A 20,272-nucleotide genomic window follows, 5' to 3' on the forward strand; every position below is an offset into this window, starting at 1 on the left:
TTACTACTATGGGAGGGAAGGATCCAAACACAACATAGAGCCCATAGGTCTGGTCCGAGGATGAAAAAAAGGCTCATTCACACACCAGTCTAGGCCAACACGTGGAAAAAGGTCCGAGGAGAGAAGACATAGAGACCCATCGTCCAAGGAGCCAGAGGAACAAATGCACCTCAGGAATTCTTCAGCTGACCACTCGCACCAAAGAACAAGGCACCGTGGAAGACACTAAAGATGTGCAAGTAAAGAAGAAAGGAAATATATGGAGAAAGTAGTCATCACCTTCACATTTAATACACTGCATCAACTCAGCTAGCTGGATTAATGAAGAAATAATACCTGAAGAGTAATCTCACAACACATTCTACCACCTCCAATAAAGTACTGAAGGGACAAGCATCCAAATTATTACCTTGAGACGTACAGGTGGAGGGCTCAAATGTAATGAAAGGGACTATATAAAGGAAAAGAATCCCTCCAAGAAGGGGGTTGAATCATTGAAGAAACATTAGAAGTGATGGAGTATCATCTTGTATCAAACACTTAAGTAAATCTCTTTATAAACATTGACTCCTGGCTAGATCCGAGGAAATGTTTTATCCATATTTCGTGTTTCTTTTTATTACTTTACAAGCCTTAACTCCACTTATTTCATATCTGGATCACAACAAAGCATTAAAGTTGACTTTGCAAATCCACACTTTAAAAAATTAATTGCATTGGGCTTGAAACACCTGACACCACAATTCTAAGTAGGCCTGGGCAACCCTGGGCACTTTGGGCTCTTACAACTACATTTTATATATTTACAATGTAAGTTTACATTGCAAGTACAATGCAAACCAATAAAAATCTTCTTCTTCTTTTTTAAATCTTTTTCCTTTCCCATTCTTATTTCTCATACTATTCCTTCTCTTCTAGTGCATTCTATGTTACAAAATTATTCTTCTTCTTTATCTTCTTTTTGTGCTATGTAAGTATAATTTCTATTTATTTATTATTTTCTTTTTTAGTTCAATTTCTACTTAGTGCTATGAAACTAATTTTGAATTTATTTACTATAGTTGTCTAATTTGGTTGAATTTAAATTCTATTTATTTTATGGTTTCTTATAGTGATCTTATTATATTTAATTTCTATGAATATCATTTCTTGTAATTGTAAATATAGTCTAGTTTTGTTATATATTGATATTTAATTTCTATGAATGTTATGGACTTATGGTTTTTCATAAAAATAAGAAAAACGCAAGATAAAAAAGGACCTTTAGATGCTCAATCGAGTGTTCAGCTTGTTAATATTTTTTAGTGTTAGTAAAAATAACACTAACAAAAAATTTCGATAAAATAATATTGTAGCATTATATATGAGTTATGACTTATACTTTGGATTAAAGATTTAAAAAAAAAAAAAAAAACTAGTGCATATATGTATGTATGTATGTATGTATATAGTATGTCATGATGTGCATTTTTCTTGAATTATTAATTAATAGGATAGTTTTACCCCAGACCTCCCAAACAAAAATTTCTGGCTCTGCCCCTAGCTATATTGCAAATTGTACTACACCATTGGCCATGAGATACCGATTACTTGTTGAGCCCAATTACATGAAAATAAGATACTCCAAAGAGTGAGTTTGATTATTTTTAATATTTAAAATTAACAATGACAACAAAATTTGGTTCTTGAAACCAAACATTAAAAAATCATAATTAATTATAAATAAAACAAAGATTAAATTAGCCATAATTTAAGTGAACAAACCATTAGGACCAACTCAACCATTAGGTAACCTAGGCAATTTCATGAGGCCTCCAAATATTAACCAATAGGAGTATCTCTTTTTATGCAAAGTGTTAAGACATATGTGGAACTTGTTAGAACATATGTTATTGTAAATTGGTTAATCTTTTAACAAAACACACTTTACTTGTATTTGGATAGATCTAGGATAGTTTAAGACTTCAAGAAGCATGTTATTCAAGTCAAGTGTTATAGCCATGAAAATTGATCCAAGAAACAAGTAAAGAAAAGTTGTTCATTAAAGCTGGATAGAAGCTGGACAGAAGCTCAACAAATTCTCGACAGAAACATATCTATTGAGATTTAATGAATGAAACTCGATAGAATCTCAACAAATCGAGAATTTATCGAGACTTAAGAAATTAGAATTTCCAGATTTGATTTTCGGCCCATGCTAAAATATTTTGTATAGAGTTTCTTTTCTCACAACCCTAGACATATATAAGGCTTATTTTAGAGATTGTCACAATAGGTATGCACATAGAGAACATATGAAAAAGTGACCGAGTGCATTATTCTCGTGTTGTGTGGGTGAGAAAGGAGCCTAAGACTTAATTGACTTTTTTGCTGTCTTTTGCTTTAATTCTTTCTATCTAAAATAGGACTCTCTTTGCTTGATTTTTTATCTGCTTTTGGAATCATGCTTTCATGCAATTGCATCTTTCTTTTATGCTTTCATATTGTTTCTCTGTTTTTGTTTGGCTATTTAGTTTTTCTTTTGTTTTGTTTTCAAAATAAATAAATAAAAAATCAGAAAAATATAAAAATAGTGTGTGTTTTGTGTACATTGGTACTTGTGTACCTTGGATGGCTATTGAAACAAAATTTTCTAAACTTTATATCTTTTGTAATTTAGATGAGCATCTTAATGCACAACTAAACAAGTAAGCTTTGTGGGTCATATTTGTGATGAGTAAGATTAAGTAATCTCTTGTACTTTACACTTATATCACTCTTTTTTACGGGAATGATTAAAAAAATTATAAGAGAAAGGCATAAATAACCATCTTACCACTAAAACCCACTAATCATGTATAAGATCTGTATGCTTCGGCATAGCAAAATTGTGATATTGTTAACTTAACATAATTGGGTAATTCTTCTCTCTCTCTCTCTCTCTTATATGTCTATGCATGATATGCTCAAAAGAAAAATATGCAAAAAAAATTTAAAAGCAACAAGAATCAAAATGTTTTTAAATATGGTTGCAAGCGTGTTTCTAGAAGATGTGGGAGTTATAGGATGTACCTTGAAGGTGATAGTCTCCATCAACCAGTTATGATTGTGTGTGAGTTAAATTGATTTTCTCATAACTCAAATCATCATAATGTGAGACACTTATGAAATCTTGCAATGTTTTCACACACAACACGTAAAAATTCTTTGCTACTTTTGATACATGTGCAGGTACAATGTGATTTGGTCATTACAAGGAATATATGGTAATGTATACTCACTAAACCGTCTTAATTTGTTTTTGAAATATAAAATTGGTTAGACTTGTTGTGTGTGTGTGTGTGTTTGGATCTTAAACGCTTTACATTCTTCTTGTTGAGAGATGTTTTTGAAAGCTTGAAATGTTGATTAGATCTTTGGTTGAATTGTTTGCTTAATGCATTCATCTTTATGTGTTTTTCCCTACTTTGAAAAACTCATTTTCTTCAAGCTCGACAGCTTCTCAATAGATCCTCAACAAATTCTTATCTATTGAGTCCCTATTTCTTCTTGGCTCGACAAAAGTTAACGTAATGTCCGTCCGTCGAGATTTCTGGAATTTGTCTCGATAGCTTCTTGATTCATCGAGAAACTTTCTGTCTGGCCTATACATCCTCGATGGCTTCTCGATTTGTCGAGACCCTCTTGCATGCATTGTTGTTCATAGGTTTTGCATCTTTCTATTATCTTGTCATTCATAGCATTTTGTTTCATTACATTCATGCATTTTTATAGATTCATTTTGCCCCTTTAATCATCTTTAATCATTTTTATGTTTCTCGGGAGAAGTTTTATAGCTTCTTGTACCCTTTGTCAATCATGACAAAAAGAGGGAGAATATGTGGTTTTTTTTTAAAATTCTACATGTTAGGGGGAGAAATACATGCCTCTGTAAGGGGGAGTTGTGTTTCATCTTGTTAGGGGAAGTGTTTACCTTCTTGTTGTTTTAGGAGCTTCTTTTATCTTCTTATACACCGGTCTTGTGACCATTTATTAACATACATTGTACTTATTTCTTATATATATATATATATATATATATATATATATATATATATATATATATGATGTATATTGTCTCTCACTTATTTTTCCATGTGTTGTTTCTTTTCTCTCTTTATACACATGTTTCTTTATGCATGCAATCTCTTATTTCTGTTTCACACTAAGATGCCTTGATGAGTTTTGTTTAAAGTATTTCAGAAATACAGGTTGTTAAAATCTATCATGCCATGAATTCTCTTCTTGAAAAATTTTTCAAGAGTTTGTGTTAAGATTAAATTTTATTGTATTCAACAAGTGATTATGAGTTTAGTGATTTATGACTTCTCTCATACTTCATTTGTTTGTTGTGGTTTTGTCACGGATTGCTAAAGGGGAAGATTGTTAGGACATATGTGGAACTTGTTAGGACATATGTGGAGATTGTAAATTGGCTAATCCTTTGACAAAATGTACTTTACTTGTATTTGGATAGATCTAGGATGGTTTAAGACTTCAACAAACATGTTGTTCAAGTCAAGTGTTATAGCCATGAAGATTGGACTAAGAAATAAGTAAAGAAAAGCTATTCATTAAAGCTGGATAAAAACTCAACAGAAGCTCGATAGATTCTCAACATAAACATATCTTTTGAGATTTAATGAACGAAACTCGACAGATCGAGAATCTATTGAGACTTATGAAATCAGAATTTTCAGATCTGATTTTCGGTCCATGCTGAAATATTTGTGTAGAGTTTTTTTTCTCACAACCCTAGGCATATATAAGGCTTATTTTAAAGGTCATCACAATGGGTATACACATAGAGAACATATGAAAAAGTGACCAAGTACATTATTCTCTCTGAAAAAAGATACTGCCTTAGGGTTTTGTAACCAAGTACTTCTTGATCTTCATTGTTGATGAAGTGAAGAACTTTACAGCCAACATCTTCTTCAAGTTGGTGGAATTAATCACGTACTAGGATTCATGCATCATTGGTTAGTCACATATTGAGATTCATGCAAAAGGTTGCGTAATATATTGAAGAGTTTAGAAGTTTTGAAGCGGTAGAAGGTTTTTGCTATAAGTTCATTTATGAGGATTGTAGATTCTATGGACAAAAGTTTTGTACTAGATCAGAAACTTTTCTTTACCATAGTGAATTGCTTTTCGGGATGGTTTCCCCCTAGGTTTTTTATTGTGAAACTAGTTTGTTTCATTGATTTTCCAGGGTCATCATATTTTTTCTTATTTACTTTTCTGTTGTGCATGATATTGATGTTAGTTTGTTTTGACAAGATTTATTCATAATAAATTTAGATAACAACTTGGGTTTAAAACTTGTAAATTATATCAACCGGGGTCTAAATTTCCTAACACAAATGATTTAATTAAACCTCAAATATTAACCAATAGATGAAAATAATTAAAAGAAAAAAATTATCACTCTTTGTGGATTGTGTATTCTCAATCTGACTATTCAATTTTCTAAGTGGGTATGAATTCCATTGTTCTAAAGTGAAAAATATCTTCTTCTTTCTTTCTCTCTCTCTCTCTCTCTCTCTCTCTCATGGCTATAACAAAAATAAAATCCAAATACTCCATAAACAAAAGGCCATAAATAAATAAAAATCAATCTCATACCTCGGCTTCTTTGTGTTCATTGTTGGAAGCTTTGCCATCCCCACCGTTTGAAAAATAAAAGGAGGTCTTTGAAGCTGTCATGACTCATGACTCATGACTCATGAGTGAGAAAATAAATTTTGAGTTGAAATGTTTAAAAAAGTGATGAAATGTTTTTAAAAGGTTGGCATTTAATAATGAGAGATGAAATGTTTTATAAAAGTTATTATTTAATATTCCTATAAAGTTAAATACTATAAAATATGAATTTCTAGGATTTTTTTTCCCTTGTGAAAGAGAAAATAGCTTACATGGAAGAATCCTATGGCATGAAGCAAATTGATTAATTATTCGATGTTGTCATTGCATGTCTTAAACCTATATATATTCAATCATTCTCTCTCAAAGTTTTAAAGTGTGCTTATAAATTTAACCCCATGACAATTTATACAGTTTTAAATTTCCCCTTGTTAATAGATATTAAAGCACTTATAAAAATGTTTAATAACCGGTTAGCTCAACTAGTAAAATTTCTAATGGTTGAATAAAATATTTGAGGAGTGGACGTTATAGGTTGAAACTCTTTCAAATAAAAAAATAAATAATAAAACCAGAATAAACTCACACCTATCACTTAAGAACTAAATATCAATTGGGATTTCACCGAAACCCTAAAATTTTTCTCATTCTCACCCTTCTTAATAGGTTGTTTAAAATTAATTACAATTTTTCTCATTCTCACCCTTCTTAATAGGTCCTTTAAAATTAATTCATTTTAATAGGGAATCACACTTATAAGTGTGATTCCCTGTTTTTGAACCAATTGTTGATCAATATCAAATCATATGTTTTTTGCAAAGTCTAAGAGATATTCTCTTGATTCATTTCTTACCTCACATCCTTGGCCTTTATAAACTCTTTCAAATCCATACTATCTTTTCCAATATGACTATGACCATTCACACGTCTCCTCCTATAAGAGTTCATCTGGTGCCACCAACTTGTGCACAACTTGCCCATGTGGCAAGTTGTGGCTGGTGGAGAGGTGATGGTGGATCACCCTTCCACCAACCACAACTCGCCACATGGGTGAGTTGTGCACAAAATTGTGCACTAGTTTGTGGCACCAGAATTTTTCCTCTTATAAACCTCCATATACACTCTTAAATTCTACAAAATGTTAAACTAGGGAATCATTAAGAAAATTCTACTTTATTAAAGGTACTTTAATTAGGTGGGTCCAAACTTCAAAGAAAGATGTACTCATAAATCATAATAACAAGACTTGCGTAAAGGCTAAAGCTATCTATTCTTGGATTCTTTAAATGGCAATAATGCTATAGAAAGCTTGTGTCAAAACAAGCACCTAGTGGATATATTTAGAAAAAACTGCAAAAGATGATGGCGGATATAAAAGGTATATGATCGAAATGATTATTAATTGATTACTTCCTTTATATGAAAGCAAAGCGATTATTGCATTATACTAAAATTAGTAGTTTGTTAAAAAAAAAAGGGTTATATTTTACTAAGTAAAAAAAATTGTTATTAGGGTAAAAAATTTAGGTAGTCCCGGAGCACTGCTTTGGTTTCTAACAAATTCATATATAAAATTATCAAAATTTTTAATTTAAAAAAAAAAATTTACTATGTTCTTTTTCTAACATGGATTTATAGGAGTGGACAAGAATGCTTAGAAGTTTTGAAACCATGACCTTAGAACTGCTACATCAATGGAACCTTTTGGGGTTTATTATTATAATATTAATGTAGTAGCATTCACATTAATTAGGGGTGGAGCCACTTGGCTCATGGCCCCCCCAATTTTTTTTTCAAATTTCCATTAGAGTATATAAAAAATTGACATCCCCCCCCCCCCCCACAAAAAACTACATATCCGGCCCCCCCAAATTATTTCAACCATTCTTCTAGAGTTTTATTCCAATAAAATTTCAAATAAAAGAAGAACCTTGACCCACATCCAACCCCACCAGCCAGCCCAAAATCCCTAATAAAACAAAAAATTTATCCTCTAAACTAAACACACTTCCAGCCCAGCCCAGCCCAGCCCAGCCTAACCCCAAATCTAAAATGCCTAATCAAACAAAACAAAGGCATCCTCAAATTTCAATCCTCACCGTTAGAAAAAGGAGAAAACAATCTGACTGTCACGCCTATGCCTTGTCTTTTTTCCCTTATGTTCTCAATTCACGCCTCCATAGTGTCACGCCTTCCTTAGAAACAATCTCCTCAATACTCGCCTGCTTGCCATGATGCCGCAAACTCCACTAGCCCGCTGACTTGTTCATCACCTCTCAAGCCCTCATCACAATCTCAATTCCTCAAGGAATCTCATTCTCATCTCACTTCTCTCTTTTTTTCTCTACAACTAAACTAAATACTGAAGTCTGAATAGCATGATAGAAATATCAAATATGTGTATGTGAATATGTGATATCCCTTTGCCAGCAAATCAATTTATGCTTATTTGACTTTGTCTTTTTGTGTTTATTGTTATTGTCTTCTTTATTCTTGACCCACTGACTCTATTGGCTCTATGACTTTTGGCTTTGCTGTTTATCTCTTTAGTGGGGGCAGGGTGGGGCTTGCATTGTGTAGTTGGGTAGTAAAGTAAGTAAATTATAAATGAAAAAAAAAATCTATGGAAGGCAATTGGGGTGAGGGCCATGAGTTTGTGTATTTTGTTTATGTTGTTTGTTTATACTTTTGATTGATTTGTTTATTTAATTTTTTTAACCCTAAAAGGTCATTACTTAACTAAAGGTGTATTTATATTATAATTCATGTAAGAATGAATTTTATATGATAATTTATTATATCTCTCTCCCAAGTTAGTTTATCATTTTTTAAATTGAATTTTTTTTTTGGATTGAAATTAGATACCAAATAATGAGCAAACGTCAAACAATTGATGCATTCTTTAAGAAAAAAGATATTAGTCATTCAGAACTTAGGACATCTGTAGAAACAAATGTTGATACTTCAATGCCTAATGAGCGTCCCTCCAAATGTTCAAGAATTCAATCTAAAGAGATAGACCATGATCCAGGATCACGTAAACAAATATATGAATTCCCTGTCAATGAACAAGATGAAATTCGACGTGCTTATCTCATAGTCGGTCCATATCAACCTAAAAACATAGAGTATCCATACAAAGGACCGAAAAATCATTGTCGTAGTTTTCAATCTTCGTGGTTTGAATCACATTCAAATTGGTTGGAATACTCACCTTCAAGGGATGCAATCTATATTCTACCTTGCTACCTTTTTGGTAAGAAACCAACAAGTCGTCTTGGATCATATGCATTCATTGAAAAATGTTTTAATAATTGGAAAAAAGTGAAGGATGGAATGAATTGTTCTTTAATTGGTCATGAGGAGAAAGATCCAAATACACCACATTAAATTGCTATGAATTATTGTGAGGATCTAATGAATTATTCAAGATATATTGACAAGCTAGTTGAGAAACAAACATAAAAAGAAATAGAGAATAATCGATTGTGGCTCAAGATCTCAATAGAGTGTGCTTGATGGCTAGCATTCCAAGCTTGTGCTTTTAGAGGTCATGATGAAGCCTTGATTCAAAAAATCGAGGTAACTTTATAGAATTGATAAAATACACATCAACTTTCAATGAAAATGTAGCTAAAGTTGTCTTGAAAAATGCTCCACGGAATGCCAAATATACATCACCCTTAATTCAAAAGGAGATTTTGCATATTTTAGCTAGTAAAGTGCGAAATGCTATTTGTGAAGAAATTGGGGATGCAAAATTTTTCATTCTAGTTGATGAAGCTCGAGATGAGTCGAAGAGAGAGCAAATGACCATTATTTTGAGGTTTGTTGATAAAGAAGGTTCATTAAAGAGCGTTTCTTTCATGTTGTGTATGTTAGAGACACTACTACATTGACCTTAACGAATGAGATATGTGTTGTTCTTTCTCGTCACAACATTTACATTAAAAATATTCGAGGTCAATGATATGATGGGGCTAGTAATATGCGTGGTGAATGGAATGGATTACAAGCTTTTTTTCTTAAAGATTGCACATATCCTTATTATGTACATTGCATAGCTCATAGGTTGCAATTAGCTCTAGTTACAACATCTAGAGAAGTAAAATATTTTCATCAGTTCTTTGATCATTTGATTAATATTATTAATATTGTTGTTGGTTCTAGTAAGCGTAATGATAAATTGCGATATGCTTAAGCGGAACAAGTTGAGAATATGATTGCTTCTAATGAAATTAAGACTGGAAGAGACGCAAACCAAATTGGTACTTTGCAACGAGCTAGGATACTAGGTGGGGATCTCATTTTCAATCTATTTGTAGTTTGATAAAAATGTTTGATGCTACTTGCAAAGTTATCAACACTATCTCTGAGGAAGGGGCTAACTATAAATAACGTGGTGATGCCGAGGGAGCTTATCAAGTATTAACATCATTTGAATTTATTTTAATCTTGCATTTGATGAAAGAGATAATGGGAACTACTAATATTCTTTGTCAAGCTTTGTAACAACATTCTCAAGACATTTTAAATGTCATGCATTTAGTTTCAACTACAAAATCACTTATTCAAAAGGTGAGAGATGATGGATGGGAGCCTTTACTTGCTAGTGTTGTATCATTTTGTGAGCAGCATGAAATTGATATTCTTGATATGAATGCTCGATACACTAAAGCTCGAGATAGATATCGTCATCAAGATGAAGATTTAACAATGTAACATCATTTTAGAATTGACATATTTACAATTACAATAGACTTTCAATTGCAATAATTGAAAAGTAGATTTTGTGAGCTAACGACGGAACTTGTCATTCTTAGTTCAGTTTTAAATCCCAAGGATGCTTTTAGATTATTCAAAATTGTTGATATATACAATTTGGTTATGAAATATTATTCTCAAGATTTCACTGAACAAGAACAAAAACTTTTGGAGTCTCAATTGCAACATTATGAGCTTGATGTGACAAAACATCCAAAATTTTAAAATATGAGTACAATTTCTGAGCTATGTAGGGGATTGAAAATTTCAAGAAAGTATAAAATCTATTTTTTCCTTGATAGACTTATTCGTCTTGTGTTGACCCTTCCAATTCAGCTATGAAGTTGTTAAAAAAAAGATTTTCCAATATAATGGAAGATGAGTTTTTGGCAGATAATATGATAGTTTATATAGAGAAGGAAATTACAGAGAATTTCACTAGAGATGATAATGGATGAATTTTATTCCATGAAAAATCGTCGCTAGGAATGATTTGATGTGAAAGTTCTTTTTTGTATATCTACATTGAACTAGATAGTTTTTCGTGTTCATTAATGTACAATAATCTGATGATTTATGAAAGTTGATAATTTTGTATTCAATAAACTTATGAATTATATTTAGTATATCTGTACTACAACCCAGCCCCCCAAGTAATTATTCCTAGCTACGCCATTTATTATGTTAGTTTGTAAGCCTATTATAGTAAAATGGATCTTACCTTTAGCATTTAAAAGAGATTTTGATCTGCTAATATATAATTAATTAATTGAATCTCAAATTGATATGGGATTTTCCCCAAATTCTTCTCCATTTGTTTTTGTTTGTTTTTTTTTTTGGGAAACAAATTCTAATGCATAAAAAGAGAAGGATCTTTTGCATGGGAGTTGCAGGGAGAGATGTAGCTCACAACAGAATGTTGTGAATGTAGTTGATCACACCCTGAAGTCACCTGAAGAATTCTTGTTGCATTTCATCCTCTACATATTGAGATCAATTGCCAAACTGAGCATATGAGGGCTTCATACTTATTCATTGGTTTAGTTAAATACAATTGGGGTTTTTCTTTTATTACTTAAAAAAGTTATAAAAAAAAAAAAAACACAAATTGGTTGGCAAAACTTTTAGGAAGTATGGAATGGAGGTGAAGCACCCTACACTAGGAACAGACACGAGAGCTTTGGAATTGATTTGACATCTGAACTCCCAAGATTGAACAGTCATCTCTGCTAATTACAATTCTAGACATATAACTTTATTTACTCTACGAGCATACTTTTTGTTTATCAAAAATAATTCACTAATCAAAGTGTCACTTTCAATATATATATAGAATGTAGTACAGTTCTAATAGATGGAGAATGTAGTAGTTCATCAAAAAAAAAAAGATGGAGAATGTAGTACACACGTATGCTGTTCTGTTCGACCTTTTGGGCCCCTGTCCAATCCCTTTAATCGACTGGGATTGATGCAAAGGAATTGTTTATTTTTAATTCATATTTAGGTGGGAATTGGGATTGGTTGGGTTGGTTGATAAGTGCAAATCCTGTCAGCCCTACAACAAAGATGGATTCAACTCCTTTACAATTACAGTTAGAAAATTTAACTGGGTCCTGACAAAATCCAAATACTGTATAGTACTACTTAAATAGATAGTCATATAAAATGTTTGCAAGATATGGATTCCTCATGAACAGTCGAGCTTTTGAAATTCTTCTCCAAACTGTAGAGGTATCAAATCTAACAAAGGGCACACCAGTATAGTATGGCCATTGTTCGGAAAAACATGAAGGTCTTTAGTTGCTTCCAGCAAACCTTTGCATTTTGATGCCCTCTGGCCTCTGCTGCAAGTATCTCAAGTAGTCTTTGTAATTCTTTAGTTGAAACCATAGCTATTGAGTAACATTTATAGTAATACATTACTCCTCTCCATCTATCATTCGAATTATTCAAAAAAAGCTATTTCTTATTATTAAAGGATTACAATTTGGCTTTCTACGACTACTTTAAAAATATGTTTATTTTAATATGTCTTCCTCATCACCAATTTGTTTTGAGGCAAAGTGACATTAGCTCGAAATTCGACACTTATCTCTTCTTATCAATGGTTAATTGTAAAGATAAATTCACACAATCACTTAAATTCAAAATGATTTAATTGTATTAATTGGGAGGATGAAACCATGATTAGTCCATTGTAGTGAATAATTTCTCCCACCTTAAAAGAAGGTAAGGGAAGAGAGATTACTCGGATGCCACCAATGAAACCAAACAAGGTAAAGAACATTATCTATGAAATTGCTTTGGCCTCAATCCACCCCATGAGCTCATGCCTTGGTACATTGAAGTTTGATCTTTACCAAACATTGGTGTCACGTATTACCTATACCTCTTGAGAAAGAAAGGTGTTTGCTAGCGATCTCTTAGTTTGGAGAAACCGGTTTTGATGAAAAACTCGCATCTTAGGTATAGAATATAGATCCAAAGCTGGCACAAAACCCACAGATTATAAAATTAATTTGTTCTGGATAGTTGATGAAACTTAACGAAATCCAGAATTAGTAAGTAACCTAATTGTCATCATAGGGTGCTGAATGGATAGCTATATATAGGTGTAGCTAGATATTGTTGGTCTAATTAACTCCTAATGGCTTTGATCTTGCTTCATAATGAATTAAGTCACCATATATACCATTGTTTTCTCAGCAATGATTAGAATTTAAGATTCCATTTTTATTATTATACTGCAAATACATGTGCATGTCTAATAATTTAATTATATCCGTCGGTTTGTTTTATAAACAATACACAAATCATTATAAATTGGGACATTAAGCACGAGCAGATTCTCTCCAAACATATCACTGACATTCTTAGATCCTGATTGCAACAACTGTAATTTGAAATTTCACCTGAGAATCAATACAATCAAGTATTAGCAAACATCAATCAATGCAAAGAGTAATAAAAATGGCCACTATGATGGTACTGTATGGAGCAATTGATACGTTCGTCAGTGCCTATTATTATATTGGAGTTGTATGCCAAAAACAAGTAGATCAAGATCAAAATACCAAAGCATGAGAGAAGCAACTTTGCAGATCTTGGGACAACATGGAAAGTTGGAAACTGTAGCCATCGAAGTTCAGAACACAAGCAGTCTTGTGAGAGCCATGACAGAACATCTACACGTGAAGACATCGTGAAAAGTAATTTGTACCTTATTCACCTCCCAATACTTTATGCTTCCCAACCACTTTCCAATTACATTCCAACTTTCTCTTTTTTGGGTCTGTTTTTACTGTTATAAATGTTAGTTCCAAAAATTATCCCAACAAAAAAAGTTAGTTCCAAAAAGTTTAAGATTTTAGGATAAGCTAAATTTAAGGTTCTTTCTATTTTTAAGATATGAACCTTACTTTAATTCCAGCAAGAAGTATATTATTATACACTAAATTAGGTTAAATGCTTCAGAGATCAGCTGAAGTCCAAACCAGGTCATAAAAACCTAGCAGTAACTGAGTTCTCTTAATAAGTGAGAGGTTGAAACTATAGAGACAACCATGTTGAGCCTGCTTTATTAGGGTTTTAAGTCAAACTTGGTGTTACAATATATAAATATAGGGTTGTGTTAATGGGACCTTAGAGTGCCTGTTAACTATCACTTTTTGCCGTTGTTGCAACATTCTTTTTACTTTTTGCAGTTTTTTTTTTATCTTTTTAAATAATTTTTTAATCATTTTTGGTAATTCTTTTAATAATTTTTTGTATTTTTTATTAGAATTATCCATTAAGAAAAATCTTAACAAGCACGACTTGTTAACATGTACCATAAATATATATAAACCATAAGAATAAAGTTCCAAGCAATAAAGCAAAATACAAGAATCAAAGAAGCAACTTGCTTTGGTACATCACATTAATCTTGCACACAAAGCTAATTGGAGCTTAATATATATAAGGAGTGCACTAAAATAACTGGCAGAACATCTAACATTCCACGAAGGATTGTCTATCTGCACAGTCAAAAAACACCAGCTACATAACCATATTGTACATCCTTCAGGATAAAAATCCTAGGCCTACCGACACCAACCAGACATTCTGGTATGTGCAAGCCTATGTAGACTATCAAATCACACGTCACATTCCTCTAAATTTAGTACAACCTGCACAATTTCATTGGTGCACATTTGGCTAGGAATGGCACTAATAATATTCACCATAATAACAACAATCTTGAAGAAAGCAACTTCTAAGGACATGTATGAATTACAAAGGTGTTTCTCTTTCTCGTACCAAAACCTGTAATCCGCCACTAAATGAGGCTGTGAGCCCAGGAGAGAACCGTGGCGTGTGGCTTGGTGTAGCTAAGTCGATTTGGAATTTTCGAAGCAATGAAAGTGCTACACATTTGAGCTCCACTAGAGCCATTTCTTTTCCCAAACAGACCCTGAGTCCAGCTTGAAAAACTGGGTACTTAAAAGGGTTTTCTGGGAAAAATATTCCATCTTTCAACCATCTTTCTGGCTTGAATTGTAAGCAATCAAAACCCCAAATTTCTTTAATCCGACCCATTGCGTAAGGATGATAGGTAACCCTAGTGCCTTTCCTCACAAAAGTCCCATCAGGAAGGACATCATCTTTTTGACAAAACTTTGAATCAAACTGTATAGGAGGATAGAGTCTCATACTCTCATACACTGCTGCTTGTAAGTAATGAAGCTCTCGTAGCTCCTCAAAGCTTGTGAGCTCCTTATTTGCTCCGATGACTCGGTCTGCCTCAACCCTGATTGCTGACTCCACGTGGGGGTGCTTTGCCAAAAGCCAAAACAAGCTAGTCAAGGCTGATGCAACCGTGTCCCGCCCAGCTAATAAGAAGCTTATAACGATGTCTCTCAAATATGTATCATCGTCAACACTACTCATGAACCTCGACAAAAGGTCTTTATGAGTGAAAAATCCCATTCTGCGCTTTTGCTTTATTACTTCTTGTGCCAAAACATTGATCATGCTAACAGCTTCCTTTAATTTCTTCTCACTACCTATATTGAACACCCTTTTGATCTTCCATACAAGTGGGGACACAGTCATGGCTCTCTCAGCTGACAATTTCGATGCAAGGTCAAAGGAATCAGCAAATTCAGACATGGGTAGTGACAACTCTAGGCACCTGGGGTCTAACCCAAATGAGAATCGGCATATACAATCAAAGGAGAATCTTCGAAACACGTCCTGTAAATCCAAAACCCCATCTTTTTTGCTTCCAACTAAGGATAAAAGTGGGACAAGCCGGGTTTTGATCTCGTAATTGACAATCTCGAACGCAAACGATCTTATGGAGTACTTGTTGAGCTCTAGACTCGCCATCTTTCTTTGGAACCTCCATAAGTCACCGTCCACGTTGAATATACCTCGACCCAGAAAGTCACCTAAGATCATGGAAAAGGGTTTGCCTTTTGGGTAATTTTCAAACCTTGTTTTAAGCATGTACTCAACGTTATTGGGGTTGGCTGTGATTGTGTTTCCAAGAACATGTATGTGGATGGTTTTGCTTGGAGAGTTTTTTAGAAGATGAGCATACCAATCACAAAGGTTATCAAATTGTTTGGACCAACTTGACGTGAGATAAGTATGACATATTTCACAGTTGCACCAAGGCTTTAGTCTAGCTAAGTATAGCAAGGGAGGAAAGATAAGAAAACAAAGTGCAAGAAAGTAAAAGCAGGCATGAAGAAACTGCAAGAACCAGGAATCTTCAATCTCCATTGATGGTTGAAGATTAAAAAAAAAAAAAGGAAAGAGAGAGAAGAAACTAGACTGAGAGAGACAAAAGAGCAATTGGAGCTATTGTACATTGGATGCTTGAGTTTTATATTTGTTAGAACAGTGGTTTCAGTTCAGTGGTTTCTCTGTTTCCACTAAAAAGAAAACTATGGAAAAAAAATATATTGATAAATAAATTTTTTTAAAAAGCTGAAATAAAATAATAGCATTTAAAACTCGTGCTCAAAAGAACTAAGTCAATTAGTAGAGTCATCTGCGTCACCCGGTCCCACCTACTGTAATATGTGGAGATTCAGCCACGTGCATTTATTCTTATCCGTATGGACTAATTTTTGAAAGTGTCTGCAAGAATAGTTTAATTTTTGCTAATTTATTTTATTATTCAGTTTATTTTTGTTACTATTTATAAATTTTACTATACTTTTTGATATTATTTATAAGTTTCACTATACTATTTTAGCTAACTTTTACTTTTATTTATAATACTTTCAATAAAAAGTTTTCAATTTCAATAAAATAAGTGAATCCCAAACAGATCATAAATGTTCAAGTTAAACTCAGACAACAAAAATAAAATGGGTAATCTCCATTCAAACCTAAAAAAAAATGTTCATGCTCAAACTTGTCAAAAAGATGTTGTTTATAGTTTGTTGTGCGTTTTGTTTTGTTTTCTTCAATTTGGATATTTAAGGCCTGTTTGGTAAGAGATTTCTAATAACGTTATTTGTATTTCTTATAAATATGTATGGATGAAAAAATGTGTAAAAATACATGTAATATTGTTTAGACACTGAAAAATGTTGTTTAAACAACAATAACAAATAGGCCCTTATTGTCTAAAATCAAGAGTCTAGGCACTCTTTGTTTTGTTGTTGAAACTTTGTTTGCTTGTTTATCTGTTTCTTTATCTTCAATAAAAATTTCCCTTTAAGCAAAAAAACAAAAAAAAACTCGTCTAAAAGTCCAAAACCTAAGCTTGGCTTGATTCATTAGTCAAGCCAAGCTCAAGCTCAATATCAAAATCAAACTATTGAACTCGAGATTCAACACAATTATATTCCATATTAAGCATGTTATCAACCTTATTTGATTTGGACTAGTAGGCTAACTCCCAATTAATTAAAGACTTAGTAATATATGAGTTTATTAATAAAGCCTATATCAAGCCCATAAAAAAGCCTAAACTCGATTTGTTTTATGTCGAGCCCTATTGTTCATGAGTTATTTATGAACATTTTTTTTTTATTGGGCTTGATCACTTGTGTATTAAACGAGCATTTAACTAAATTTATTTACGGATGACTTAGTTTATTTATATATAGCCCTACAAAAGGATGGGATATTTGAGGCAAATACATTTTTTTTCCTGAATTTTATGTTGCGAATGAACCAATTTGTTTACTAATAGTTCAGACTCAACTTTGAAAAAGACTTTTTCTTTTTCTTTTTTCTGCTATCAAAATTTTCAATATTCAACTTGACATGGTTCATTTACTGCCTTAATTCTTAGTGACATTGTCTCTAACCAGGTTACAAAGGATTTGCTTTCTAAAGCAATCCTTATCTAAGGTATGGACCACGACATTGTATGCCTTCTAACATATGTCTAAAGCAGTGCAATCAAAGCATTTGAGGAAGATGTTGAGACTCTGGATGATGTGGCCAAAATGTAAGTGCGAAGGCTGAGGGTCATTAAATGCTTGAAAGTTTGTCAGAGTTCCCTTTCAATCTCAGTCTCACTCATTGATTCCCACCTCTCTAGCAAACTATTACAGTATTGTGATGGATTCCAAAAAGTTATCAACTTTTTTAGCATTTATCTTTGCAAAAAGCTTAAGCTTGTGAATTTGAATCTAACTATATTATATTAACCACTCACTCTTATCAATATTATTCCATGCAAAAACTTACTCACACATGCATTCTTAACACAGTAGTTGAACCATTCTTTATAAGCCAGTCAAGAACAGGTTTAGAGAGGGAACATTGCAAAGTGGCATGAGAATCTACAATCTCTTGGCACATGAATAATCACTCGGCAACACAAAGGGCACTCCAAGTCAAGGTTAGAACCACTTGATTCCAACATAACCAGAGGAAAACTTGGATTGGCAGAGTTGTATTGGCTTTCCAAATTCATATATCATATTTCTTTATCATGCTTACGTATTAATTCATATGCTGACGTCATAAAATCATAATATAAGAGAACACGTGAATTATAGTATTTTAAAAAAAAAATTGATGATGCCGAAAAATCACCAATAAGCTACACGCACTCTCAAATCGAAACAACACTTACAAAACGAAAAGCGAAGACCTAACAGAGAGCACCGGTGTGGTGCCGGCCAAAAACCCACCGAATGTCAAGTTAGAACTTTTTACAATCCTAAAGTGCCAAAATTGAGTCAATAATGCGTACATTGATTTATGAGGGTTTTAAGGTATTTATAGTAGTGTAGGGTTTTAACCTCCGTGCCTTATTCATGAAGTCCTTTCCTTATAGAATTAGAACTCTTTCCTTTTACACACCTCCCAGAATTCTTTTCCTTGTAGGAGTCCCTTGATCGAGGCTTAAACGTGTGACGCAAGGATTCTTCTTATGCACGTTTTCGTGGAGACCAAGCAAAGCCACACCAAACTTAACCGTAAAGTGAAAACCCTATTATGGAATTAATGGAACCAATGACTACTGTGCTGTATCTATCTGTCCACTGTGGATCCGAGCTCCTTGGCTGTTGACCATCAATCTGTCATCCCTGTGTCGTCACATCCAGCCACGTGGACCCGTCGTGTTCATTTTTATTCCTCTTCAGTTGCCCCCTCATTCCTTGAGACCGTCAACTTTCCTCTGCGGTTTCATGGAATGACGGTTAGTTTTGACACTTGACAGGCGTGTTTTGATGAACAGGTTGGAACAATATCATAAATGTACCAGGGACACGTGGTGGTACTCTACTGGTTGTTTGTTGGAATCGATACGCCCCTTTGTTTATCGCGTCGTTCCCTCTATATATACTGTCCACCGCTTTCAGTTTTACACTTTGGAAAATTTTCTGCTGATCAGAGTGCAACCGTCCACATTGTGTGATCCGTCGCCTCTAGAAGTTGAGATTCGTCATCCTCTCAGCTCGTCCGTCGCATTTCCTTGCCGTCCACCTATGAGTACCTTCTTTACTTAGTTTTTGTTCTTTATTTCGCATGTTGGTCCGTCGTCGGTACAGATCTAGAGTCTTAGGTTTCCTTTACCCATCATCTGTAGGTGTCAGATGTCTAATGAGGCGTCAAGTGGTCAGTCTTATGTCCGCGAGGGAGTGGGCTACAAAGAGGTGTTCCCGTCAGGTCAAGCAGACCAAAACACCTTTAGCGAGGAGAGGGAACCGTCGGCCAGCTCTCTTTCCCATGTGGAAGATGAAGGGCAAGATGAGGACGGGTCAGAGTATGACTCGAACGACGACTTAGATGGTATAGATACACCGATCCAGTCCGTCATAGGCCTTGATGGTTTCAAAGAATTCGTCCTGCTCCCCTTGTGGATGGTGAACGACTTCGTTTCTTCCATCAAGCCAGCGCACTTCAATACACTAAGGCAAAAGTACCGAATACCCGACACCATACCCATCCGTCTACCCTTAAAGTCAGAGAGATGTTACTACGACGGTCTTGAAGACGTCAGTGTTTACGAGAAGATGCTAAAAGCTGGCTTGCGCTTTCCTCTGAGTGCCTTACACCATCGTCTGCTTCAATACCTGGGTTTGGTTGTCACTCAGATCTCACCAAATGCTTGGAGGGTTTTCCTGAGCGTCGAGGTCTTGTATGGTGTAATGTCTGATGGGGTGAGACGGTTAACAGTGGAAGAGTTCTTTCATTGTTACCGACCGTCTGAGATTACCAAGTCGAAGGGCATGTATAGCTTTGCGCCAAGGAGTCCAGTGCTTAGGCTAGTGTCCGAGACCCTAGACTCCAATCGTAACTGGAAGGGTCGATACTTCTTCCTTCAGGGAGATAACTGGATGAGTCGCCCTGGTGACGACGAACACATGCCAGTAGATAAAAC

The 20,272-nt window shown here is 33.9% G+C and overlaps 1 protein-coding gene across 1 annotated transcript; it reads right to left on the reverse strand.

The window, feature by feature from the left end:
• Positions 1-14,555: 14,555 nt before the first annotated feature.
• On the reverse strand, positions 14,556-16,277 carry LOC142609931 (cytochrome P450 94C1-like). Its single transcript, XM_075781657.1, has one exon. The coding sequence runs from the start codon at positions 16,195-16,197 to the stop codon at positions 14,701-14,703; it is 1,497 nt and encodes a 498-aa protein (XP_075637772.1). The 5' UTR covers positions 16,198-16,277; the 3' UTR covers positions 14,556-14,700.
• Positions 16,278-20,272: the final 3,995 nt, after the last annotated feature.

This window comes from Castanea sativa, chromosome 9 (genome assembly GCF_040712315.1).
Source record: "Castanea sativa cultivar Marrone di Chiusa Pesio chromosome 9, ASM4071231v1".
In the NCBI taxonomy this organism is placed as follows: domain Eukaryota; kingdom Viridiplantae; phylum Streptophyta; class Magnoliopsida; order Fagales; family Fagaceae; genus Castanea; species Castanea sativa.